At 42.9% G+C, this 27351-nt stretch overlaps 1 protein-coding gene across 6 annotated transcripts in view; it reads left to right on the top strand.

The window, feature by feature from the left end:
* The window catches only part of ETV6 (ETS variant transcription factor 6), a 140015-nt gene that overhangs the window by 20975 nt on the left and 91689 nt on the right, over positions 1 to 27351 (top strand). For 4 of the 6 annotated variants that reach the window (XM_055711160.1, XM_055711164.1, XM_055711163.1 and 1 more), the window contains one exon: positions 26779 to 26908. In XM_055711160.1, the coding sequence (XP_055567135.1) occupies positions 26779 to 26908 (130 nt within the window). Of the gene's footprint in view, positions 1 to 8266; positions 8283 to 26778; positions 26909 to 27351 lie in introns of those variants that run through there. The other 2 variants (XM_014285694.3, XM_055711162.1) reach the window with 2 other exon arrangements.

Here is a 27351-nt window from a genome sequence, read left to right as displayed (position 1 = left end):
AGCAATCTGAGGATAAATGTGGCCATGTAGCAAAGTGTTAGTGCTGTAAAAATCACCACTGTCCACTAGTGAAACAAATTCTTCCAGCATGAATACAGTTTTACCAGTATGGTTGGGTCCTCAGTACGCACTTGTGATGGCACAGCTATGTTAGTCAGACCTGATGGACATCGTAGGTCTGTGTGTGTCTGCAGTGTACGTGCAGCCCTTGTAAAAATTATGGAGGCGGTGTGAGGAACAACTTGGATCACATCTTGTGACATGCACTGCCCCTGGGAGGAGAGACAAGATAGCTGGGTATTCTCCTATTGCAGATCTGTAATGTATATGGTTCATGCTAGATACTGGTCCATTGGTGCTTGGATCCTTCCTCCAGCTCCTATAAGGTCTGTCCTGAGAAGGATTGAACTCCTTGCCTAAAGCCTGTAGTGGGTGGTAACCAGGCCTTAGGTCCTTGGGGAAACTTTTGTTTCATGATTCAGTTACTGTTTCCAAGGGCTTTATAAAGCAAATCAGTGTAATTTCCTCTGTTTTTCTAATGGGGAAACTGAGGTAGAGGGGAGCAATGGTGAAAAGGGAACAGCTTATTTAACATCTGCCATCCCAAAATAGAAATAGCAACCTGTTTTGTTCTAGCCTGGTACTTTAGGTGCTTGTTCAACAACACATTTAAGCACATGCTTAATGATAAGTATGGCAATAGCTCCCTTACCGTTCCCTCTTTTCAGAGCAGCAGGAACAGTACTGCTTACTGAACCCAAGTGGCAGGGCCATTCCCACTTATGCCAACCCATTAGCATATTGGCCAAGCTGCCAGTCAGTAGAGAGCTGGTGTAAAGGATGTCAGCATCTGGCCTGAAGAACCTGTGCTAACATTAAGGATGCAGGAGATGGAGCAAAGAGTCATCTTTACAGTAAGGAAGTGTTACCAGTTGAGTTGCAGGAGATGGACACAAACTTGGCCTGACAGTTGTTTTTTGGATAGAAATGATGGGAAAAGAAACTCCTAAACCTCCAGGTGGGCTCAGAGCAGTCACACAGGCAGCAGGGTTGCCAAGGAAACACTTCCATGCAGCAGTGTACTGGCCCCATTAGTCATGCATTGAGCACTTAAGCAATGTAGTGCCTCTGTTTAAAAAAAATAACAACCTAAACCAAAAAGAAACCCCAAACCAAATGAGCAATGACTGTTCCAGTACAATGACTGTTCCAATACATCCGCTTGCCTGTCTTCAAAGAGAGCTTCAGTCTTCGCAATTGTCCTGGCATAAAATGTTTCATGATTATGCCAAGAGGCAGACTTAGGTCAGCGTTGGAAGCTGCTTTAATGAACTCCAAAGTTTGACAACCAACCTAGCTTTTGTAAGAGCAGCAATTTATTGTTGCCAAGAAAATTACCTTTTCCAGGATCTCAACTCAGGAGCTGTTTGGAGGGTAGTGGGATTACTGTGCCTAGAAAGTGTTACAACTCCATTTGCTGCTTGAGTTCTTCTCATATATAACATGAGACACTGTTGTTCTGGGTTTTTGTCTCTGTAGGCCAGCCTCAGTTCAGTATATCCCTCTGGGCATTTTGATCATCTTGGGGTCTTTGCCATTGATTTCGGAAGGATATGATTTGGAACTTTCACCTGGGTTGGATTTTCTCAGTGAGGTTCTTTATGAGAGAATGAGTTTCAGGATCATATCTCAGGAATTTGTGTACTTTTGTTTCTTTCCATCTATAGATCCAGGATTTTTCAGAGTGTTGCAATCTTAGCATCAGGACTTAATCCATTCTGATTAGAAGCAATGGGAATTTCCATTACTAATTGCCACTGACATAAATTCCAGCTCATAAATTTGGGAGCAAAATGTATGTTGCCTGTCTAATTGTTATATGCTACATTAAGTGCAATGTATATTATATACATCATAATGTTATGTGCATATGTGCTGTTGCCTGTTACATTTACTTTTAAGTAATGTTACTTTCTAAAATTAGAGACTACTGTATGCTCTCTGAAGAGTTAGTCTGAAGTGGATTTTTTGTTCAGGCCTGCAGACAGCTGGATTTTCTTATGGTTGAGTCCTTGAGCTCCCTGTGAGCTTCTCACCTATGCCTCAGTATCCCCTTTGTGTTGGGGAGGGTGGGAGAGGGAGAGAGAGATACATGGATGCTGCTCTATGACTTTGTAGCACTGGGAGGCTTTAACTTTGCTGCTGCCTGTACAGCGTGCAGCAGTCTTCAAGCATCTTGTTCCACAGAAGGCAAGCACAAGCTTGTAGCAAGGATGGGCTGGTTTTATCTGCATGTTTCAAACTCCACAGGCAACTTAGTTTACATAGAGGAGCAAATTCTATGAAGGATGGAAGGGGGTGAATTGGTGTCTAAAGATGGGTGAAAGAGAAGACTGATACGTAGAATGAGGAGAGGACTTGGTCACTGCCATAAGGGTACTGTCAAATTGGGTAGCACTGGGTTAAAATCTAATTCCATAGCCAGAAGAATTATTTAAATAACATCTACATAGTGATTTATTAAATGGTTAAATGATTTATTAAAGTGTATTAAATGGTTATTAGAAAGCTAAAGCCATAATACATGGAATGTTTTCTCATTTTCCTCTTTCGTTTTGGGAGATGCATAGGGCAGACGGAACTGATGGTTCAGAAAGGGTTTGCTCATCTCTGCAGCATCTTAGAAGGTCATAATTAGCCACTAACAGAGCTTAGCTGAAGAAAAAGGAACATACTCCCCCCCTCTTAGAAACTTGCAATTTGTGATGCAAACTCGGGGGGGGGCATATATAACAGTACTGAAATGTCTTTAGCTCACCCAGGTAATTGCCATCCATGAGATTTTGCTAAACTTTTGCAACCAGATTAGCAGAATTGTGCAAAACTTGTGTGATCTAAGATTTTGTGATTTAGGCTTGGGTCTTGCAAACATCTACAGAGATTCTGGACCTGCACTTAGTTTTGGCCAAATATAGGTTTAGCATCTTGATGGTTTGAGGGTGAAATAATTGAAAACTTTTATGTTTACAGTGATGATCATAGCTAAAAGACTAAAACAACAGCTCTTGATCTGAACATTCCCAAATTTGGAAGTCTGAAATCCACATCTGGTTAGAATTTTTAGATGGAAAGATTTTATCCTTAAAAAAAAAAATATCACTGATGCTTAAACTTAAGCAGCCACAGAATAAATCCCTAAGGAAAGACAAAATGTTTGAAGTGATTTTTTTTTTGTTGTTGTTGTTTGGAAGAAATTGATTGCAGTGCTTGTCACTTTGATGTCCTTAATTCACACTACTAATTTCATATTGCTCAAGTTAAAGAAGAGGATGGTGGATTAAAGCAAGGTATGTATCATGGTTGAACATACTTTGAGACTTTCTCTTGGACCGCCTGTCAGTGAGAAAGTTAGGGGTTAATGATTTGCTGTGTCTGCTCTTGATGTATAGATGTAGTCTTCACACACCAAGAACAGTTTTACAAATGCACATGGGTCCCACTGGATTTGGTGGGATTACTCACGTGTTTGAATGCCTGAAGCCTTGCAGCTCGGTTTTATATGGTTTTTTTTTTTTAGAATCCTTTTAAAAAATACACAGAAATTAGGCAATTTCCTTTATACAGTGCCTCAGCCAAAGCCCACTGAAGTCATTGGGAAGACTCCCACTGTTTTTTAGCTGGCATGCAGATCTGTCCTGTATTCCTTATGGCCTAGTCTACTGGGTGTGGGTATGGGGGTGTATAACCATCTTGGTTCTTCTACAATGGCTATCCTGTTGCAGCTGAGTTACCACGGAGTAGATTGCTTACATTACTGGCAGCATAATCATTCTGGAACAAAAATACTTTGATTCCAGCATTGTCTCTATTTGGGAAGCTACTCCAGAATAAAAATTGGGCAGTGGCTTCATCTACAATAGCTGTGCTACTTGATTGCTTTCTGTAGGCAAGTTGTTTTAAACAGAGGTGAAAGGCAGTAATGTGAATCCCTTTTTACATCAGCACAACCTGTCTGCTGTGAATTTCTGCTGAGCTGTAGTTACCCTAGTTATTCTAAGACAAAACAAAACATACAACCCCCCTAAACCCAAGTGTAGACAAGCCCTTACTTTAGACTCCAGCCAAACTCCTGATCCTGCAATCAGATCCGTGTAGGTGGACCTCTGTGCCTATGACTTCAGCAGGACTCTCTATATGTGCAGATACCCACCTACACAGATCTGATGACAGGATTTTGGCCCCACACTAGTCAGAGGGCACAAGTGTTGCCCTTTGTTTAGGGATGAACACAAGGGAAATGTGGGTTATTACCCAGGCAGTTCAAAGCATTGGAAGTGTGCTACCCTTGAGATCCCTGAGCAAACCTACCCACTCTCACATTTTGATGGGAGCCCGATTTATGGAGATGTTGATAAGCAATCTGGAGGAAAAGCTTTATCATTGCCTTTTTGTACTAGTACAGATGAAGCAAAACACTCAAATTAACTCTTTTTGCAGTGTGTGTATGGATCCTGTGAATGGACTTGAAGCAGACTCCATGGCTGAGATTTTTGTTTCCATGTTTGGTGCCTGAACCCATGGGTCTAACAAGAAGACCTGTAGGCCTAAGCATTTTAAGCTCATTTTCAAAGCTGCTACATTACTCTTGTCTGTTTAGCTGTTCCTGTAACATTCTAACAGCTCTATTAATTGTAAGTACTGGCTAATATGTTACACATATGCACATACAGTGTTAATTCCACACATTTAACAAGGTGGTTTTTAGAAATTTACTTACATGATGATATATTAACTTTAAAGCATGTACTTCAGAAATAAAGGAGTTTAACTAACAGCAACAAAAAAAGTTAAAGTGAGATTTACTCAGTCTCTTTCTGTGTAGTACATAAATTCATGCACAAATACGGAGTTTGCAGGAGGAGACTGGTTAGTGTTTTTGGTTTTTTTTAATTAATTGGATGAGAATGTGATGCATGTTCTTGCATGTGTGTAGCATATTTATTACAAAGAAATAGAACTGGTATTAAGTGGCATTTCCCATGAAAAATGTCCAAAGATAAGATTATTTTTTTTAGGTAGATTTTCCTTGTAATAATAAAAAAAAAAGTTTTTATATCTAGTTTCACAAGAAACACATTTTTCCGTAAATACAAGGACCTATTTTCTTAAGCACAAACAGAAAATCAGCCATTTATCTGTATTGCTTCCCATCTTCAGATCTCTGCTCTGTCCTTAACTGTTGAGTGTCCTCAGCTCTCATCAATTAAAATAGATATGGAAGCTTATCAGCATGTCACTGGATTGGACTCAGAGAAATCCAGTTGATGACCTGGTTAGACGTGATGTTCTGGCTGCAATTAATCCAGACTGAAGAGGTGCTGCCTCAAGTACTTATCACAGTATTATTTATCTCTTCCACCTCCACCCCACCTGCCTACAAAGGCTCTTATTCGCTCACCTTTGCCTCTGTAGTTGCTGCCTAATCCATTTCTAGCAATTTTTTTCCTTAATGTATTCTGGATATCAGTTTTTTAAATTTATTTTAAATTTGCACTTAAAAAGTTGTCATTTTCTTTAAATGGTGAAACTGGGAAGTTGAAAATCCTATCTTGGTAGAATTTACCTCCCACTGGTCCTGGGGTCTGTCATGGTTTCCTGAACCAAATTTTCCCTGTATCCAAAGCTATTTTCTTAGTGGCATCTACATACTGAGGTAAAGATGTTGATTAAAAAGCAAAGCCTTGTTCTGTTTTAAAAATAGCAGAGAATCTATTTTTCCATTATAGGGAAATATGAAAAGCAGATGGTAGGAATTTTTGGCAGTGGGAGTTACTTTATTTGTTAGTGGAAAAGAGCTTGTTCTGGAGAGGGTAGGGTGTGGGGTGTGTGTGTGGAGGATGATGTGGTTTGCATGCTCTGGTGCTGCAGAGCTGTCCCAGATGTATCTTGACCCATGCTGCGAGCAAAGCTTGAAGTAGTTCAGAGAAGATGTCTAGGCAAGGTGTGCTGGGCAGCAGCCTGCCGTCTTGGGTTGGGCTTGTCCAAGCAAAAGCCAGCCCAGACCTCGCTCTCTGTGGAGCCTCCATCTTTTTCTACTTCCTTCAGAAGCAGGAGCCCCTTCACTGTATAGCTGCTTGGGCACAGGCTGAGTGCATACTCCCTCTTTCCAAATGCACCTGCCATGCTTTGGTGTCAATACATGTGGCATGACCATGTGTGGGTGATGGTGGGAGAGAGCTGGGCCACTTTCCTTGGCACTGCTGCTGGCTGGAGAGGTGAACTTGGAAATATGCTTCACTTGGTTTTTGCATTAATAAGGTGGGTGTAAAATGTGGGTCTCCTTTGAAAGGTGCTGTATGGAGAAGGCAGCAATGCAGCTGATGTGATACATTGTGGCTGGCTGTGCATGTGTGCCTGAAATCTGCCCAGGACTTCAGAACCTAATTGGTGTAAAAGGGATATTTTGCTGGGAGCCGCGGCTTTCTCACACCCATAGAGAAAAGCGAAGCATGCAGGGTGAAGCTAGTGTAACAAGTATGGTGATGGTTGCCCTTCTGCTGGCTGGGCATGTGGGGCAATTCCTTGTGCCTGGCCTCACATCACCACCCCTGGCCTTGCCAGTGCGGTCTCTTAGCATTTCTAGTACAGGGTTTGCCTTGCAGCAGAGTTCCCTCATTCGGGGGGGGGGGGGGGGGGGGGGCAAAGAGACTCCCCTCCCTCATAATCTAAACCCTGCTGTGAACTTAGTGCTGGCACATGGCTTAGTTTGAGCTGCGCAGCTGAGGTGCCATTCCTGTCTGCCTGTAGGCCGGGTTTCAGGTTCAGGTAATTGAAATTATCCCTTAGCAGCTTTAATCAGCAGGTGGTTCATTGCCATGATGTATTTTGTGATCCCAGTGTTGCTCGGGCTGACCTGCTGCCACCCATCTGCTGGCTTGATTGGGCAGAGTTACCACCCTGGGTCAGGAGGTCTTCCCTTCAAACCTGGGCTCCTCTGCCTCTCCAGCTATTATGCGTGCACTCTGTATGTTAACGTTCCTCACCCTCTATCATGAGCCATGCAACATCTGCTCAGTTCAGTTTTCATCCCCCTACTAGCTAGTGAGGAAGTGACTGTGCTTTGCAAGATGGTGGGGGACGGAAGGGAGGAAAAGCGCTAAAGCAAAAATGGGCTTGTGAGCCTGGTGGTGCAAAGCATCCCTTCTTTCAGGCCCTCTCTTTTATACTAAATTTAACTACTGTTGCAAATGAGCAGGCTCGTGCTCAGTAGCAGCATGCACTTTGTAAACTGTCTCTGTTTCCTGCCGATTTCATGTTTTGCTAGGAAGGACACAGCACAAGACTTGAGATGGGATTAAGCAATGAGCATGGGCATTAGTGGAATGACTGTAGTGAGAGATGGGCTTGTTCTCTCCCTCAGCTCTGTCCAAGGGGAAGTAGCTGTGACCTATCATGTAACGACAGACTTTTCCTTTAGTGCTGGAGCCATTCTCTTGTGCCATGCTTTAGTTGCCTCCCAAAATTGCCTGGTGCTGAAGATTTATTAAGGGCTTCATGATCTGATGTTTGTGGTTTGACAGAAGCAGCTGACAGTGCTTTAAAAGGAAATATGTTGTAATATTCCCTCCACAGAGCCACTGATGAGAAACTCTGGACAAGATTTTTACTTGACAAAATTCTGCTTTGACATAGTTGAGAGAGTCAGGAGACTTCTCCTGTGGTTTTTCATTACAAATGATGTCATCACGAGAGCAGCACCTTTTGCATCTTGAGGATCTGCCTGTCCCTGCTGATAATTCCCCACCTAAAATCTTAACTTACGTGGGTCACATTAGATGCACTTCAGCAGCAGCAGGCTGTGAAAGAGAAGTGTGAACAACCATCTCCACGGTAAGGAGATTAAGAAGAGTCAAAGTTTGTTTAATCTATGGTTCAAGTACTTTTATAGGGACAAAATCATGTCCAAGTTGTCTGGAAGCCTGTTTTCTGCATGAAACTTGAAGAAAATGAGGCCAAAGTTCAAGTAGACTTTGGGGGCTTTGCAGTACTGAAGGAGATCTGTTGCATCAGTGTAAGTAAAATTTAACTGAAGAAATAATTTATGGGTTGTTTTTTTCCTGTAAGTTCCTCCCCACCCCCCTCCCCGCCATTGGCTTTGGAAGTCTTTAAATAAAGGTTTGTATTTCTGAATTCTAGCTGAATGACAGCAATGAAACAGTGTATGACATCTACTGTTTGGACAATCATCCTTAAGGTGCTCATACATCACCTAGAATAATCAGGTACAGATTTTTTTTATATAGACTTGAATTTTTCTGAAAATTGAGATGACATTTTGGCCAAAGTTTGTATAGATGCAGGAGAGAATCATAACCTCAAGTGCAGTGCAAGAGCAGAGAGGATCCATGTGGCCTTACCCCTTCTGCTCTCAAAGCTCAGTCAGGCCCTGCTCCTCAGTCATCAAAGCTTATTTAGGCTTTTGCTATCCACACTGGTGTGGCAAATAATAGCTAGCATGGAGAACTATGCCTTCACCTTCTGTATATGTTTAGAAATTAGTCCTGGCTCTCTGAGTGATGCTTTACCTACTCTTGGCCCAGATTTGGTGTCTGTGTGTGTGAGTGTAAGTGAACAAAGCTTACCACCACCCTACCACCCTCCCCTGCCTTTTCTTTGGAACAACAGTTTCTGAAATTGATAGGTAGAAAAAGATACAAAGGAAAAGACAGGCAAATAGTCGTGTGGGTGCTAATGTTTTAATGACAGAAATTGCCTGTCTAAATCTGTGTCAGGGAACAAAGCACTTGTATAGTGATGAGGGTAATCCCAGTTGCAGATTGGCTGCCAGGAGTTTAGGAGTAATCTGTGGATACGGGGAAGGGGAAGGTAGATATTTTAAATGTATACATAGTATGTGAAAACACAGATGTATCACTTGTGCTAGATTTTTTGGAGTTGAGGAGCATGGTGTGGGGTATTTTTGTTGTCATTTTTGAATACTGATGTAGATTGCATGCCTTAAATGACATCCTTTAGTAGAAAAAAAACCATCTTGAGAGATTGACCACTAAAATTTTGTCACTGCTCTGGCAGTATACCTTGGAACTCCAGTTTCCCCACTACTCTCCCTCCTGTTCATATGCACATCCTTTACCTCCACTAGAGTGTTGCTTTCTCCTTGAGCTTAAGTGGTTTAAACTCAAGTTATGAAAATAGTAGAGAGTGAACAACCCTAGTTACATTAACTCTGCAGCTGCTGATGCAGTCACTGTGTGTAGCTAATCAAATGCTTTTGTTTAACCTGAGGGTCACTTTTGCTTTGGTTTGAACCCCCAGTAGCTTCAGGTAAGCCCCTGGACTTTGCTCTGGAGCAGATAAGGAGCACTCATGCATTGTCTTCTGTCTAGTTTGCTTCAGGTTTGTAACTAATGGTGGCAGGGTGGTAAGGAGCAGAAATTAAATCCTGCAATTGTTTAGTAAACCCTGAGTTTTGACTAGATGGGTATTTGTGGTCCAGTAGAAATTGAAATGAAGAGATAACATTTGACTCCTATTAATTAACACAGTTGTAAAATGTACTAGCCCACGTTTGCTTCAGAGAGACTGCTTTGGGTGATTTCCATAAGTTGAAACACCACTTTTGAGACCAGCAGCATGCTATGTTTGGTGCATGATTTGTGTGGTGTTTTTTCTTATGTACAGAGGTAAGTTAGTTTGTATTAATACAAGACAACACCCCACCCCACCCAGATGACCCCTAGCATGGCAATGAGTTTTATTGCAAGATTAGCATTGAGTTGTGTCTCTGCAAAGAATGGGGCAGCTTTGTTTCAGGTGCAGCTAATTTTAATGGATCCACAATGACCAAAAGAAATTTCCCATTTTTATGGTTTATGGTTTAATCAGAAGGACCAGTTTTGCTAGGGTGTGAGGGTGGAATAAAATGTTCTTATTTTAGAAAAAAAGACTTGATTTATTCATTGTATTAACAGGCAGCGCTGTAGGTCTTCTCAATAGTGAACACAAACATACTTTGGTCTCTGTTCTGTAAGACTTGCTGAGGTATTTGGATTTGCAGTTGTTGTGTCTGAAGTTGGCACACCTAGTGCCCTTAGAACTCTGTGTTTCCATAGAGAGGGGGCAAAAAACCCCTACCACCTTTAATAAAAAAGTTTTTATAGTTAAACCTTGAAGTTAAGAGTCATCGCTGCTTCTGCAGACCAGGGAGTCTGTGGAGTTTCCTCCCACTTACTCTCACGGGTGTCTTGTGTTTTCTTTCCACCCTCATCAGTGAGATCTGATTCTTTTCTGTGTTCTCCGCTATATCTGGGGCTGTCAGTGTTTCCCATTTTTCCTATGCGCTAGTGAATTTGTGCCCCTAAATTCTCACCTGTCTTTTAGTAACAGGCTTCTTCATTCTCTCCCCAAAGTAGGAACTCTGGGTACATCTAATAATAATATTTTCTGTTGTGCCAAGGGTGCTATATGCACCTTCCGACAGGGTTGATCCATTTTTTTTTCATTTGTTCTGTAATTACAGGCTTAGCTATGGCAAGGGGTATTGTCGTGCTGCAATATATCACAGATGATGTCACCAGCCAGCTATTGCAAATAATAGGGGCAGGTATTTCTGCTCACTAAAGATACCAGTATCTCCATTTCCCGCTTCTGCAATTTCCAGTGTTCATCAAAACCTGTAGTTCCTGGTGTCAGTAGGAATGTGCATGTTTGCTCATAGATTTTTTTTTTTTTTAAGATCAGTTTATGCAACATCAAAGTTCTTGCATTTATTTTTACACACTTCCAAGTTGAGATTGATGTGAGGGGTCCCTGTGAGGCGAGGCTTGCCCAGCAGCCGCCCGTCGCAGGGCCCGGCCCAGCCGCTTGGCCGCGGCACCCTGAGGAAAACCTGCTTCAGGACGGGTGAAACACCACGGAGACAACGAGGTGTGAGGGAAAGAAATGTGAGGAAGGGCCCTGGGAGCACAGAGGGCAGGGAAGGAGGGAGCTGCAGGCCTGGGATTGCCCTGCAGCCCCCGGAGAGGAGGCCTGTTCCCCCTGAGGGGCCGCAGGCCACGGCGGGCGCTGGCGCTGGGGCAGGGCAGAACCCCCGTCCCCGGCGCCACCCAGAGGGGGCAGAGGAGGTGAGTGATGCGAGAAAATGTAGTGAAAAACCTAAAACTACAGGCAGGAATTGTAGATAACAGGAACCATCAACAGGCAGGCAGGAGCCTTGCTGGGTGCGAAGAAGGTCTGGGGCTCAGCCCACTCAGCACTTCAGAAGGGACAGTTAGTACAGATGCAGATGAGCTCCACAAAAATGTAGATCAGTAGCCTTCTGACAAGGATGTGCTAATTGCTAAAAGAAAAAGTACTGAAGTGCTAAGACTCAAGGGCACTAGGATAAAATAATTGTGGTACTGGGAGATCACGACCTCCTACTCAAATGCACCCTCCCCCCAAGAGAGTGAATCCTCCGCTTGGGGAGCATGCCCAGTAAATTTAAAATGAACTGTACCTTTAAATTGAAGCAAGAAAGCAATTTAACCAGTACTTAGTTAGTAGGTGTAGACTTTGGGCAGAACTAACCAACTTAACCAACTTCACTGTATAGATATGTATTGTGAGTACAAGTAGGTGTGCAAGTTAGGAGGAGTGAACCCCCTTGGACCTGGTGCCGCAATAAACATACCTGCTTTATAACTTATCCTGAGTTATAGAGTTTAATTCTGCACGTCAAGATGACTTTCAGCACAAGTTCCTGATTATTACTATAAATTTTGACATTAAGGTTAAAGTAGCAATGGCAGTATGTAATACGCATATATAAGTGTATGTGCATATGTGTGTGCATGTGTTGAAAGACAGAAGAGCTTTGCCTGGGAGCCTGTCTACTCTTCCACCTATATCAACTAATCTAACAAAAAGCTTTAGGGTTCTGTACAAATGAGGCTACTCTGCTTTTAGATGTGTTAGTATCTTTAATATTTCCTGCCTGGGGCCTTGGGTCATTGTGTTTTTATTGCTAGGATTCTAGTCTGGATGGGGACATGAAGATGAGAAGCTTTTGGAGTAAATAAATAAATGCAGTTTTCTGTGGCAGTTTAGAGTTATGTAATTTTAGCGCTGGATTAGCAGGCAAGAGGCAAGTGGAGTCATTGCTGGTTGTGTGATGATTGCAGTTTATTGTGTGAATATCATGCCATCATGCATACGGCGTGCACCGTTCTGTCTCATTCAGATTGGATTCTCCTGGTGTGAAGAACCATGCCTGCCATTAGTGGGCTGTCTGAATGTCTGAGCCTAAAAGTGGCTCAAGCATGCATGCTGTGGAGGAGGAGCCTGTGTAGGATGGCTGCACTATACCCGTGAAGTCTGATCCACACAAGTTATAAACATCTAGGCTGTTATGAGAGATCCTTCCTCACACTCCCAAGTGGTTACGAATGTAGATATTACTATTGAACCCCTCCAGGGTGGCCACAGAGGGAGCTGGACCAGCTTAGACAGCTTACAGCCATAGGGGATGGTGTTTCTGTTGGGCTTGCAGGGTCAGGAGGGCTGGCTGTTCTCATTTAAGATTATTTTAAGGGTTCCTGTACAGCTGCCTTTCTGATGTAACTGGAACCTTGTGAATGATTATTTTTTTTTATTTTCAGGTGTGTAAGCAGTGGTGCCCATTTACTTGTGCAGTAAGTTTGTAAATCCCTCAGAAATTGTTTTTAAATCACTTTGGGATCCTTGTGCCTGACAGGCAGATCCTGTATAAGTACATCGCCCAGCCCTGCTGAGGCAAGGCAGCCCTGTGAAGCCCAAGCCTTCGGGAGCAAAACTAGTTGCCAGAGAAGCAGGTGTGTCAGCTCAAAGTGGCCCTTTGGGAGCAGCTGTAAGCTCGAACTTTGCCCATTTATTTGCTCAAGGTTTTATCTCATCCTTTATTATACAGCCCGGTGGAAATGAATATTTACCATGTCAGTTAAACCAGGACCATCTGAGTGGCAGGCTCCATGTGTACTGCGTGGCCTCGCGGGTGAAAGAGTGGAGTGATACGTGAGTGTCAGAGGGGAAGGCCATGCTTTCTGTGCCATTGGAGAAGACAGGGACACCTGAGTAAACAGCGGGCACCCAGGGCTGTGTGGGTAGGGTGACTGGTTTGGTATACTCGATTGATTCCCTATCGCTGCCCCCCCCCCCCCCTTTTTTTTTTCTCATGCCCATAGAATTTTTGTTCTGTGAGGAAATTCTGACATCAGAGCAAGACAAGAGTGCTCTGAATGGAAGGCTAAACTTGCATGTTATTTTTCATTTTGCTTCAGGATTTTGAATGTGGATAGCAAAATTAATACTGAAACATATATTTCTTCTGAATTGAAGACTAAATGTTCCACTTGGAAAGTGTAGGACCACAGTGTGCTGCTGTGCTTGAGACAAGTTATTCTGAAAAAAACCCAGCAAACCTCAACATTAAAAAAACCCTGTGTAGAAATTGAAAGGGCTATTTTTGGTGCAATGTGTTGATTCTTAGCAAGATTGTGTGTATTGAGGGAAATGTTTACTATAAAATTTGTTACCACTTCTGGTCTTCTGATCCCTGGCAGCGGACTTACAGCCAGGCAGTTGCAATTGATGATCATTATTTTTTGTCTGGTGCGTTATAGGAGGATAAAGCAGCATAATTTTCTCGGATTGGAAACTGTTTGGTGTTTGAGATAAGGCTTCCATATCCACATACAGTAGCCCAGCCTTGGTTGGGAATTAAGCATGTGTACATAGGGGAAGCCAGGTAAATGCTCAGAAGACCTGCTCCCTGTTCCTGGCTCTGCCTACCTTGAGCAGTTCGTTTGACTGCTCTGTGCTTCAGTTTCTCATTTTATCTGCCACAGAACTTACCTGTTCAGATGTTAGAACAATTTGAAATGGGACTGCCTCTCACTATTCAAAACAGCTGCTTTACCTCAACACAGTCTTAATAATAAACATAAACAACTATGGTCTTTGGATGTTCAAAATAAATTTAGGAAGATTCTAGTTAATTTTTTATTTTTCAGCTGTGTTACCAAGGGATTGATCTTTGGACCTATATAACCAAACTTTTTCCTTATTTCCTTTCTGTTATTCTGCCTTTCGAAGGACTTTGTGGAAAAGAAAGCAGAATAAAAATCTCACAACCGGTTTGGCAGGTCCTGTATAAACAGGAGAAATGCCAGGAAAACTCTCATGTCTTTGTTGCCAGTTTTTTTTTTTTTTATATATATATATATTTTTTTTTAAATTCCAGTTAATTTTCCCCTAATGGAAGCCTCAGCCATCACTATGTGTGAGCAGGACCGTGGGGAAGGTCATGTGGTGGAAGGGGCTGGAGGATGCTTGCTAGAAGGAACATGTGTGTCCTCAAATACTGGGAATGTTCCTATTCTTGGGCAATTGTCCCAGTCACCTTCTTGGCTGTAGGAACAGAACTGTTTTGTCATGCTTCCTGTAAGCAGGTTGGTTGGGTGGTTTTTTTTCTATTCCCCCATCTCCTCTGACAGTCTCACAGCTCAGCTCGAGTGTTAAACACACCCTGCTTGATTAGAGGGGGGTGATTGATGCCCCCCTGTTTTGCTTTGCTTGTGCCAGCAGAAAACTATGCTGGTTTTTAAGGCCATTTAGCAGTGAGCTGGGTTGGTAAGGAGACCTGCCTTCCTAACTGGATCTGTGCCGTTGTGTAACTGTGGGAAGGGTTGGAGTGCCTCTGTCCCTGATTCTTATGGCAGAGGAGGGATGTGTTTCTGGAACGGGTTCACAGCTTTCTTCTGATGCAGGCCATCTCTGCTACCACTTGTGAGTCAAAGGATTTCAGTCAGTGCTTTGACAAGGAGGAGCATTAGAAATCAAAAATGCTCATGGGGAGAGTGTTTAAAATCGGTGCTAAAATGCAAAGTGGAATGATGTCTTCTCATAGCTTTTGCATGATGACTATATCATTTTACTTCTCTCTTGTAGCTCATCCTGCTGTTTCCAGAGCAGCAATATAATCTCAGAAACACGGCCATATGGGTAGAGTGGCGAAATGGGAAGTAGGCAACTTGCTGCTTCTTCCTACATCTCTGTTCCCAATTGTAAAAGAGGATTTAAAAAGATCCTCTGGTGCTTCTCAACCTTGACTGTTTTGGCTTTGAGCTCTTCAGGGCAGTCCTCTGCTCGGTGGTTCTGCAGTGTCTTGGACAATGGCCCTGTGGTTCAGCTTGCCTGTGAGTGCCATCACTATATAAATGTCAAGGCCTAACGGCTGGGTTCAGATCCCGATAGAGTTCTGAGGAGAGAATATTTTCTAAGGTGTTGAAGTAGGTTTTCGTGCACCCTGTGCTCCTGATGGGCTAACCACCTAATTTGCATATGTTTTGGTCCCTTCATGTGTAAAGCTATAATAATCCTTCTCCTCATTGCAGGAAAGTGGTAAAGGTATTACAGGAAATACTGAAATAGTGTAATAATGAGGACTGTGGACGAGCCTTCAGATTGAGTCAAGACAGGCCCAGGACTAGCACTTCACACTTTTTCTTAAAGGTGGCTGCAGTTTGCTCCATCAGCTGGCTCAGTTCCCAAGCTTGTCATTTATATAGTGAGGCAATATTTGCAGCTCATAAGCAGCCTTATGGTAAGGATGGAGTGGCTCTCACTAGTGTCCATTCAGCTGTGAACCAGCAATGCATAGCTGTGAAAACAAGCCAAAGATAACCAAAGTGAAACTTCAGCACTTCTCTTCTGCCAGGAGCAATATCACAACCAGTGCTTTGGGATTATGAGCTAAAACAAAATAATAATTTGAGGAAGAACAAAAAGTGATGCAAAGGTTGAAAGGAACAATTAAAACAATTGGGGAACTTAACAAACAGGAAAAACTATGGCAGAAGGAGAGCAGCTAAACTGGGATTTTTTGTACTTAGCCATCCCAGGGCTTGACAGACCTGTGGGATCAGCATTATCCCATTGCCCTGTTGATACAACCAAGGCAATGAGGGCTGTGGTAAACGCCACAGCTTGTTTTGGAGAATCAGTAGCAGGTCTGGGAACAGACTTCTGTCCTTCTCACCATTTCTCTTCAAATCACTTCCATGGAGCTCCCCCACACACCCTCCACGTGCTTTGTGGTGTGGCATCTGCCACCCAGCCCTATACAGCAGCACTATGCAGGGGGTGATCCACTTCTTGTTCCCCTGCTGAGTACTGGGAGTGCCGCTGGAATTTCCAGAGTGAAGGAATAAGGGCTGTGTGGGATGTACCCTGTCACATGGACAGGACATACCTGGAAGGCATCTCTTGTTTTCAGAGCAGTTGGGAAAGGTTTGCTAATAGCTCTCCTTACACAACAGAATATTCATCCGCTTAGTTCATTACTTACTAGCTCCAGGCAGGGACATTGCAGATTTGTTAATGGTAATGGCCAAATCATTAGAGTGTGCAGCATTAATGGAGGAGAAAGCATTTAATAAAGAGCCATCACTTGACCCTGTCATTGTCCCTGGAATACAGTCAAATTCAGGCTCTGCTCTCCTCTCACCTATCCTTTCTTAAAAGGATCGCTTGCTCGGAAGCATCACCTTTTCAAACACATGTGAAAGCTCATCTTTTCTTGAGTCAGATATACTGTACCATGACCGGCTGTTTCTGTACAAACTTATTTAAAAAGTCTCCTTAAAGTTCTGCCAATCCCAATGGTTCTGTGCTGGAAGGACCACGTTTTGTATAGCAAATAACATCTTTCTGTGCCTCAAGCTATCCCCCAGGTGGCTTGTTTACTTTTTCTAAGTAATGTTTTGTGTCTGATGCACTGATCAGCAAGAAGTTCAGTTTCTTATCATTTGCATTCTCAGACCCATAGGTTGCTAACCGGAAAGACCCTCCAAAAGCTGCTAAATCGTTAAATACATTGTAAAAGAAACCCAACCCCGACTCTTGTACAGGTTCACCTGTCTGTAGGTTTTATTTCTTTTCATGTAACTCTGTTTCCTTCAGTGTTTTAATCACAGCTTCTTACTAGCTTGTCCTTCTGCGGTATGTCTTCCAGATTATCTTGCCTTCCCTCTGTTTCTTTTTTTCTTTCCTTTTGGTTGTTGGGCTGTATCTATCATATCTCTTTCCATCTCTGTAGTTCCTTTATTCCTTCCTTACAAGCTAGACCTTCTGACTCTTGTAAAAATTGTCTGACCTGCATATATAGATGTGTGTGTATATATGATGCAGAATGAAGAGCCTGAAATATGCAGGTTTCAGTATTCCAAGTGAAATCCTATCAGCTGTTTTTTATATACTTTCCTTTGTCAGCTAGAGTTTCCTTTTTTAGTCACACTGTTCTCATGTTGTGCACGTTAAAAAGTAAGTGGCTGGAGTAGGTGAAAGATAGTGTGAGAGGAAGATCGTAATTTGATGTTTCTTCCATATCCAGTTTCTGTACAATAGACAAGGTCAGTGCAAGTATGGTCCTTTTTAGGAACTCCCTCTGCATTTAATATGCTGGGAGTCAAATAACCTGAGTCGTTCTCATATTTTTATAGTGGCAAATATCCATCACCACTTGTTTCTGGACTAGCCTATTAAGACAGTCTTTGAGAATGAGTATTTTGTTTGGCCGTCTTTCTCTCTTTGTGGATTCTGTTCAGTTTTCCTGGGCACCCAAGTGGATCTGCCCATTTTTTCACCAACAGCCCTTATTATAGCTATTCTTTTCCTGGGATGGCCTAGATTCCCTCTGGAAAGTTGCCTTTACCTACTTAGAGTTGTTGAACAAGGGGATATAGCACACTCCCTGGCATGCTGTGTATGCTGAGTTACTTTTATGCCACTTGAACCTTTAGGAGCAGCAACTGTAATGTGTAGGGTTAGACCCTGTCATGGCACCCCCAGGCTTATCTGTGTATTTGGTAGATCCTTTTTCATGGAAAGTCTGCCAGAAGTCTGAAGTGTGATGAAATGCTGTCATGAAAATGCAGTGGTGCTTTGTATGCCAATAGTATTCTGTTTTGATGGTGAGGAAAGTCGTAAAGATGTCACCCATGCAAGGTTAAACTATTGTCTCACAGGATAACAAGTAGGTACACCAGTTCTCTGGTCTGAGTGGTCTTCCAGTGCCAGAACTCAAGCCTGCAATCAGGGCTGTCTTCTCAGTGCCTCCAGCAGTAGTTAACTTTTCTTTGTAGAGGAGAGAAGTTCTCATGCTTATCAGGATAGGCACCTATGTGATCACACATAAAGAACTTTTTTCTGGTTTGTTAAAGCAGCTGTTTTTTGGATGTGTCTGTAGTTTTAAATGGTAACAGATATAGGATAATTATGCATGTCATGATGCGATTTGTTTCCAAAGAGGTATATATACATACTGTTCACCCTCAGGTTCAAACTGATTTTGTGTAGATAAGGGAAGAGGGTAAACTTGAGTGATTGAACTGGAGAAGACAAAGATGTGAACTTTTACTTCCACTAATGTAAATCAGGACCAGAACCATTTTTTTTTTTAAAATCACTGGAGAATTTTGCAGGTATAGATGGGAGCAGAGTCCAGGTGTGCAATGGGACCAAGAAGGGTCATTTCTTATGTTTTTAAATTCTATTTTTGAAGTGTGTATTTCAGAGTGTTGTAGCTCAGGAATTTTGTTTCCATCAGTGACTGAGGATTAAAAGAAGCTATGACTTTCATGTGAATTACTCTCCCATGATTTTTCCACTACTTAACTGATGGGCATGTAGATAATCCATGGCAGTGAATGAATTGACCTTGTCCATGTGACAGTTCTGACCTGTGGTTTGTGCTATGGAAACATTTGATATCCCTTGCTGTGAAGGATCCTGTTCATGGTAATTGTAGCTTCAGTAAAAATGTTCAGAAACAACCCTTGTAGAAAGAGCAGAAATTCTGATTGTCCTTGGAAATGTGTTTGAATACATAGTAACATTGCAGCTTGCCAGTATATTGACAGCTCCATGATGCAACCAAGTGAAAAGGTTTGTGCTGCCATGTCAGCCCTGAGATGCTGAGGAGGAGCTCCAGGATTCTTCTTTCCCTTAACATGTGAGAGGGCAGCTCCCTGTACACCATGTTTCCCCTTGGTTTTCCCGTCTCAGTTTCATGGCCTCCAGAAACTCCAGAAATTTTGCACTGACGTGAGCGTATGACTCCAATAACGGGCATTCAGGGTGAATTCCCACGCATACAGGCAGAGTTGTACAACCACCGTATGTTACAGAGACGAGGCTTCCCAGCACTCCCTGTTTTAGAAAAGAGAACACGAAAAATATGCAGTGAAGTATCTCTGACACGCAGCTGTCTAAGCCTGGAAAGTCTTTCTCTGTTGCCTTCCCTGCTGCTTACTCGCTGGCTACAGTACTTAAAAACCTATGGGGTTTTTTTCTAGCTGTGCAATAAACTCTTTGAGTCTTATGTTTTACTTTGTGCTAAGCGAGTGTGCTAACAAAATCATGATGTAGGTGCAAAAGGAGATGCCCTGTGGATCAGAGCGGTGGCCCACCTTCCTCCATGCCCTGCTTAAATGGAGGTCAATAGCAAGTTCTCCAGAGGAGTGTTGCAGTGACAACCCCACAACGCAGATTTTGGAGTTGCATGTGGAAAGGAGCCAAGGACAGACAGTTTCTTAACATCAGGCAGTTGAATCTGTGATTGTCTTCTGCCTTGAAGTAGTGTAGGTTAGGTGGGCCAAGTCCCAGCTTTACTGCCACCTTTTGGAGCCTTGCTTCAGAAGGGTGGTTGGAAGAGTCTTTCACATCAAATAGATATGTCTTTACTCCCGTTTTGCCATGATTCCACTGCCAAATTCTGAACCAGAATCTGTCTCCCATATATATTTTTTGCTGCCTAGCTGGGTTATCTATGGATAACATTCTTTATTATTAATATAAATGACTAATCCTTTCATGAATCTTACTAAGCTTTTTGCCTTAATATTGTCCTGTAGTTTTACCTGATACTATCTTCCAACAGCCTGTTTCTATTCCCCCATTAGCAGTGACCTCAGTGCAGAAATACTTTTTGAGCATGTGGTTCAGCTAGTTTTTTGCTTCATTTATATTTGCTAATTTGAGGTATTTTGCAGTGCTTAGACAATAATGCAACTGTATCATGGCATTTTCAACAACAACATTGACCTCTGCAAGCTGCCTTTTCACAACACTCAAGTGCATCAGTATTGCTGTCTGTACAATTTTAGTTTAATTAGAACAGTGGCTGTAATAATTTTGGGAGAAGCATGAACTTACCCACTGTCTCCTTTCCCTTTCCCTTTTGTGATGAACTGTTGCACTTCGATGTGTGTTTCTTATTTGCTTGAGTAAGGATTGAGATGTGAGAGGCTAGCCATCTCCTGCCCCTGTGCCAGGAGGTTCGTCAGAGGCAGGCTGGAGGGAGGAGGCAGGGAGGAACTGAACTTCACAAAATCACGAAGGTCACTGAGACAATCTCTGCTCTCTATGCGCAGGAAATGAGATGTTAATCTTTTCCCAGTGCTGCTTTGCATAAGGTCCATTCCAGAGAGCTGTGTTTGTTTTAATTTCTCTAATTACTGATAGTGTGCTGATTATGCTGCTATAGATTTGACGTGAATTGCTGTATTAATGGGATTAAAAATGAGAAGTCTGCCATGGAAATTAAGAAGACGACAGCAGCTGGGGGAAGGGAGGGAAGTGGAGAGTTTAATTCATACCCCGGTACTGCAGAGCTCCTCTACTTTGCTTTTTCTGGAGCCTGATCCTTTGTCCCTGGCAGAAGGTGGAGTATGCAAGCTGTAACATTGACCAAAATCCCAAAACATTTTAATTGTGTATCCAGTGCCATACAGTCTCTTAAGGGCTCTGATTTCCCCCCTCCTTCCTGTAACTCATCTCATAGTGGTCTCTTGGACTTTCATATCCAGCTATAGTATTGCATACAAAACACTGGTGAACACCGTCTTCCTTTCCTTTGGTCTTCCCCTCGCTTGTTTCCCTAATGATTAACTTACTTGAATCTTCGGCTGTTGTCCCCTGTGCTACTCTGTGGCTGGTTTGCTGGCATTGCCCGGCTGAGTGCCCAGACATGCAGGGCCTTCTGAATCTTTCCTGCAAGAGCCTCATTCCCCCTCAATAACCCTTTCTCTAAGGCCATTTCCCCTGCTCTGCCATACATAAGGTACCTACCCCTAGGAGGATCCTCAGCAGCAAAACCAGCCAAACAGCCCCCCCTGCCCCGACTCCCCACAGCTCCTGGTCCCTTGGCTTGTCTTTCCACTTCCCGTGCCTCAGTGTGCTTGCTGAAAGAGATAGCAGCTCTGGTCCCGTGTGCTTGCAAGAGATGAATGTCCTCCATGATTCGCAGTATACAGTGTTGTGTCCAGCTTTCACAGTCCTGAGAGCTACAACCATGTATTTCAGACCTTGATTTACACAGGCCAAGGACATGTTTCTCGGGGATTGTTAAGCCTAGGGCTTCCTCAGAAATCTACAAGGGCACCAGAACATGTGCCCCACTTGCTAGTGCTGCCCCCTTTGAGTGGACATCCCACAGGCGAGGAGCTGGAGCAGGGTGATGGGATGATACCCAGGGAGCTAGAGGCTTCCCTTAAAGCAGTGTCTTGCTGCCACAGTCCTGTGAGTAAGCAAGGATGTCCTGTGAGGTAACTCTGCCTTTACTTCTAACTGTGGGCTTCCCAGTAGTTATCACAGCAGAAATTACTCTATCTCCACCTTGCAGTAACACCTGCTTCTCTGGGGAGCAAGAGGGGTCTGGGCTATTTGGAGAAGCAAAGGTGAACAGCAAATGCAACAGGGCAGGCATGGAGTGGCACACATACACCAGCAGCCTGGGGGGCAAATACATGTCAGCTTTTACTCTTGGTGAATTTCACCCTGTGTGGTATCATTATATGGGGTATAGCAGTAAGTTTTTATGCAGTGATAAGTCAGATAGATGCCTTTTCTGTCCAGCACAGGGTATTTGCACACCACCTTGGCTGTTTTGGTTTCCTGAAAACTGCTGCATAGGTAATGCATTTCTTTGCTTTATCAATTAAAAAAAGTTGTAGTATACTGCCTATCCAACTACTAAAGTAGTCATGTCATTGGGACAATTTGAGGGCTTGCTTAGCATGCTTTCTTACATATTGTATTATCATTTCTGCAAAAACATGTATTTCCTTCGTTCCTGCCATCTGAGTGAAGTTAGTAAAGGGACAAAAAAACTATCAGACTGTAAGCTGGAGAACATTCACGATGAAGGCTGCTGCTTTGGAGTTTGGAAGAGTGTGATTTTAACAAAAATGTGAAGCTGTTTTTACTTGCAGCCTCACTTATCCTCAACTGTTAAGACTTTTTTTAAAAAAATGGCTATAAATTTAATTTTGCAATTTTGAAAATGTTTTTTATCATTATTCTTATTTTAGCAATAGAAATTATTTGTGTTCCTGACAGAATTTTCTAACTGTTCAGGTAGGTTTTGTCTGTGAAGGATCTACCCCAGTTCTTCAAACTGAAATCTGTGTGTGCTTTGATGACATTAGGAGTCTAGTCAGCTGTTATCTACATTCCTACTAGATAATCATGATCAATATATCTTCTGAGTTACCTGCCTTTTTTAGACAGGATGATCTAAGTCTTTCTCAGCACCTGGATGTTGAGTATTGTGTACTTTTCTAGTACAAAGAGAAGAAAACCATAGCTTGTCTTGATTCTTAGCCATGTGTTTCAATCTGTCCCTGCTAGATCGGGGAGGTGAAAGTGTGCCCCACTCTTAGCAGACCTCGGTGATTGTCTAGATGGCACTGTTGGAGCACCAGCCACTAGTGCTCTCCAGGGAGGGTCTGTGTAAAGGTTTACTTAATGCATCTCTTCCTTTATTGTAGTCAAGGTGAAATACCATGGTGAAACTTTCCTGACTCACTGGAAGCTGAAGAAGCCTTTAAAAATGATGACAGCAAGCAATATGCCAACTGTTTTATCCACCTCATTGTGGCTACTGGCAAAATACTAGGGAGCTGTTATTTTGAAGTTGCTTGTACGTGGCAGTTTTTTGGGCCAGAGCGTTTGGTTACTTGTGGGTTTAAATGTTTATAGAGTCCCCTGGAAGGCAGCATTCTGGAACGTGGTACTGGCAATCTCTTTCCTAGCACTCATCACCAATAATCTCAAAGGACCACACCAAATGTGTATTGGTTTAGCCTCTTTTACCAGGAGACTGAACTGAAGTAAGGCAGTTGGCTCAAGTACACGCAAGGTTCATGCTGGTTCTGCTACCAGCGCTACCTATCCTTCCTCCAAAGCTGTTGCTTGAACAGCCCTGCCATTGAATGATCTATTCTTGGCCTTAATGCAAAAGGAATTATTAGATGGACTGTTTAGGAAATTCTTTCAGAAAAATTCTTAGTAGATGGAGTGTCTGGTTGCATAACCTTAGAAGCATGAGATAACAGCCATGTTTTTGTTTGATAGATCCCATAGAGAGAAGCACTAGGCAGTTCTGGAATTGTGAAGATTAAAGCAAATCTGTTCTCCGTAGTGTGAGCACAACAGGTACCTCCTGGTCGTGTGACTCTAAAAAGCCTCAAAATGCTTGGAGGAGGGAAGGTGACCTTGTGTGTTCTTGCATCCGTGTAGGCCAAGAGTTGCGTGTAGCTGAAGCACAGAGCTATGGTAGGTTGTAGAACTGGACTGATGTTTTCAGTTCTGCTTCCAGCCATGTTACTGACTCATGCTGCAAACAGAAATGAAGCTCATTTTTCCACAAGCCTGGTGCCTTGACCTCCCTGTGCCATTACCATTCCACACCTTTTGGAAATCTGGCCAGGACAGTTACAAGGGCAACGCTTTCAGGATGCACTTGTTAAATGTATTGCCCTTGAGAGGCACATGCTGTCCTTTTTCAAGACAGCTTAACTCTGAAATTACTTAGCTCATTTGAGCTTTGCTCTTTCTGTAACTCAAGTTGTCTGTGTGTCTAATAAAAAGAAAAAGACTTAACTAATGTCTGTAAATTGCTTTGATATTTGGGTTAAAGGTGCTGGGAAAAAAGGCAGGATTATTAAGAGAGGGCATTTCAAAGGCTCTAGTAGGAGTCGGATACCTAACTCCCCTTTGTGCCTTGTAAAATGTGTTCTGCAAATACTACCAATTCACACATTACTGTGGGCATCCAAGGTGTATGGAAAAAAGTAACTGCATTTCCGCAACTTCTTTTTGGTTTTTACTGTCCTGTTCTTATGAATACTAGGAAACAATGAATCAAATGTATTTATTTAGAACAGTAAATCTCAATGAAGCTGCCTTGGTATAAATCAAGCTACTGTATGCCTTTAGGAGGTTGATCAGTGTGGAGAGAAAGGCAGCAGGTATTGAAGGCATAATGTCTTCATTTGATACAGCCCCTCCTGGGTGTTGAGGGAAGTGTGTGTTCTGGATTTGATTTTGTCTTCTGCTTGCACTTTCCTCCTGCTGTTGGCCAGTGAGAAGACCCTTTGAAGCCACTGTGACCTGAGGTTGGGTTGTATCCTGTGTTCTTCGGGAGGAAAGAAAAGGACTTCAGATCTCCCATGTATCCTCTAGTCCCTGTTTGCAGAGGCAGGCATCTGTGTGGCTGTGTTTCAGAAGTGTTCCTCTTTTTATAAATTCTCATTCAATAAAACAAGCAGCTGTAGTGTGGTTCGATTATCTGAGCTGTGGATCATAGCAGGAAATGCTAGGAAGTGGCTGGTCTCATTGCGAATCGCTGTTATTATGCACCAATGGTGAGAAGGTGCAAATGGGCAATGAGATTGCAGAATGGGCAGGGACAGTGGCACCTTGCAGGAACGTGAAGCGTAGTCAGCTGTTTTGGGTCAGGGAAGGAGTTGCGTAAGGTGAAAGCAGAATGATGTTTTGTAGCTCCACAGGTGCATCTTTCACCGTGTCTCAATGAACACCCCTGCTTGTTAACTAAGAAAAACTAAATTCAGATGAGCTAATGGATTTCTGTTGCCTGGACAGTGATGAGTAGCAAGAAACTGACTGAACGCAGTAAGATGTTAAAGGGCTTTGTGGGAGACTGGGACATGAGGTTGAACAATTTCTGGTTAAAAAGTACTGAGCTGAAAGCCATGGAGGCTGTAATTGCAGAAATAACATAGTGATGGTGGAGTGAACCAGGCCTGTCTTCCCACCCGTCTAAACCCAGAATAGTTAGAACAGTTAATTCTCTACATGTCATCAGTCTTCCCTGCCATGACTGTCAGCAGTGGCGGCTATAGCGTAGTGGTGGGACTCCAGATGCTGAGGCAAGACTTCTGGTTCTATGTGAGCTCCTGAGCAGCAAGCTGATAGCAGCACCTTCTCCAGAGTGAACTGGGCTTTCTTTGAAGTGGTGGCTGAGAGATGCAAGACTTTCATGGTGCTCCATGTCCCATTTCTTTTTGGACTTGTCACCTAGTCAGCCTGAAAAGTTTTCTGCTTTGGTACATTTAGTAGGTATTTACTCATGTTGTACAGACCTTTCTTTCCCTTTGGTGGTCACGGTGCTAATGTAAGTTCTGTAGGTGCCACTGTTGGCCTCAGTCTAGTTCCCTGCTGCATGACCATAAGAATGTTGTAGTTTGTAATGGAATTAACTATCTTCTCTTGCTCCAGTAACGAATTTGTCTTTTCCATTTGACAGATATCAGGGTCAGGGTGGGGTACTCTTTTGCAATATACTCTTGCACAGGTACTCTTTTGCAAATGCTCAGAAATGAAGGTAGCTCTTTTTGCTTCTGGTATGTATGTGGATGTAAATCTGTGCTGTTTGCACTGCCATCGTTAAATGTCAGCAGCACAGTTTTGGGCAGTAACATGCATTGCCTTCTAGGAAGCATATGATAATGATTTTTTTTAATGATCCTGTAAAGTTGTGGCTGTGTATATTTACAAAGGGTATAATTTGTGCTGTGATTGGAGTACAGGCTCAGAATATGGAAGAATTTTCCCATCAGATCAAATGAAATTTCAGTCTTAAATTTCTTGGCAGACGTTTTCAGAAATAAAAATCTAACAGTGACAATTATTAAATTCATGCAACATTAACAAATTGCCCTTTAACTCTATTTGACTGTCCTTGTGTAGCTGCTTTCTGTATGCTGACTTACTTGGTTGCAAGTTAAACTACTTCAAAGAAAGTGCTAATAACTAGTTTAGACAAGAAAAAAAAAGTACTGCATTACTCAAGGGTAAATAGAGTAGGTTTTAGTGATAGAGTATGGTTTTCTGCAGCAAGAAAACTAATTCCTTAGTGTCTTTTAAAATGCTATGAAGGAGTAAAGCATTAAATACTTGATAAATGTACTCACATCGTGACTGATCTGTTAGCATAAGATTAAGTGGTTTTGGCACTTTCTGTAATGGTACTCATGCACATATCCTGGAATTGCTGTCAAGATTTTCAGTGACATAAAAACCTCAGTCTCCCCACTTGTGTGTCATTTCCCTTTCCTCCCTCAGCAAATTTCTGAGAAGACCCTTGGAAACTTCATGGAACTTTTGAAAATGAAACTTACTCCCCTAAAAGCTGTTCGGACCCTGGCTGCAGCACTGGGCAGCACGTCGCCTGTGCAGCGCTTGCCTGCAAGTGTGCTGTGCTCCGTGGCTCCCCGAGCAGCCGGGTGCATTGCTAGTGCTGCTCACCCCCACCACCGCGCACACTTCCTTCCTTCCACCCACTTCCCCCACCCCTGCCTTGTTTCACACCTCTGTTTGTTCCAAAGTTCACGTTGTCCTTTTTCTCTGCCTCCCCACTCCCCGCTTTCTTTTTAACAGCAGGAAAGAATTTCGTACACACCTCCAGTGAGCCCGGTACCAAATTACACTTCCTCGTCACCACTACATGTCCCAGTGCCTCCAGCGATCAGGATGGAGGAAGACACGATCAGACTGCCAGCACACCTGCGTGAGTGTCAGCGTGGAAGCTTCTTACGTTCTTGGATCGAGGAGGGTGCGGGGTGGGATGAGGAGGTGTTTCTATTTTTATGGAAGAGATCAGGGAAGCCCCTGGCTTTAGACTTTATTAAAAAAAAACACAACAAAACACAAAAAAAACCCACAAAAAACCCAAAACATAAAAGCTCTAGCTGATTTGATTTTTCTAAATATTATTTTTAACCAAAGAAAATTACTTTTAAATACAGTACATTATATCACCCACCCACCCCATCCCCTGCACCCCTTGTCAAGGATTTGGCTTATTTCTCATGACAGGCACAAATGTGGAGGTTTTGTTTTGATGGGAAGTGTTATGTTTCTTTCCATGGTATAGGAATTGCTCAGCAATATGCTGACACAAGGTCAGAGTTTCACAAACTGTGGCAAGTGGGGTACATTTGTGCTGTGTGT

This window comes from Falco cherrug, chromosome 5 (assembly GCF_023634085.1).
Source record: "Falco cherrug isolate bFalChe1 chromosome 5, bFalChe1.pri, whole genome shotgun sequence".
Classification (NCBI taxonomy): domain Eukaryota; kingdom Metazoa; phylum Chordata; class Aves; order Falconiformes; family Falconidae; genus Falco; species Falco cherrug.
Note: the sequence above shows the minus strand (reverse complement) of the source record. Positions and strands in the feature narration are given on the sequence as shown.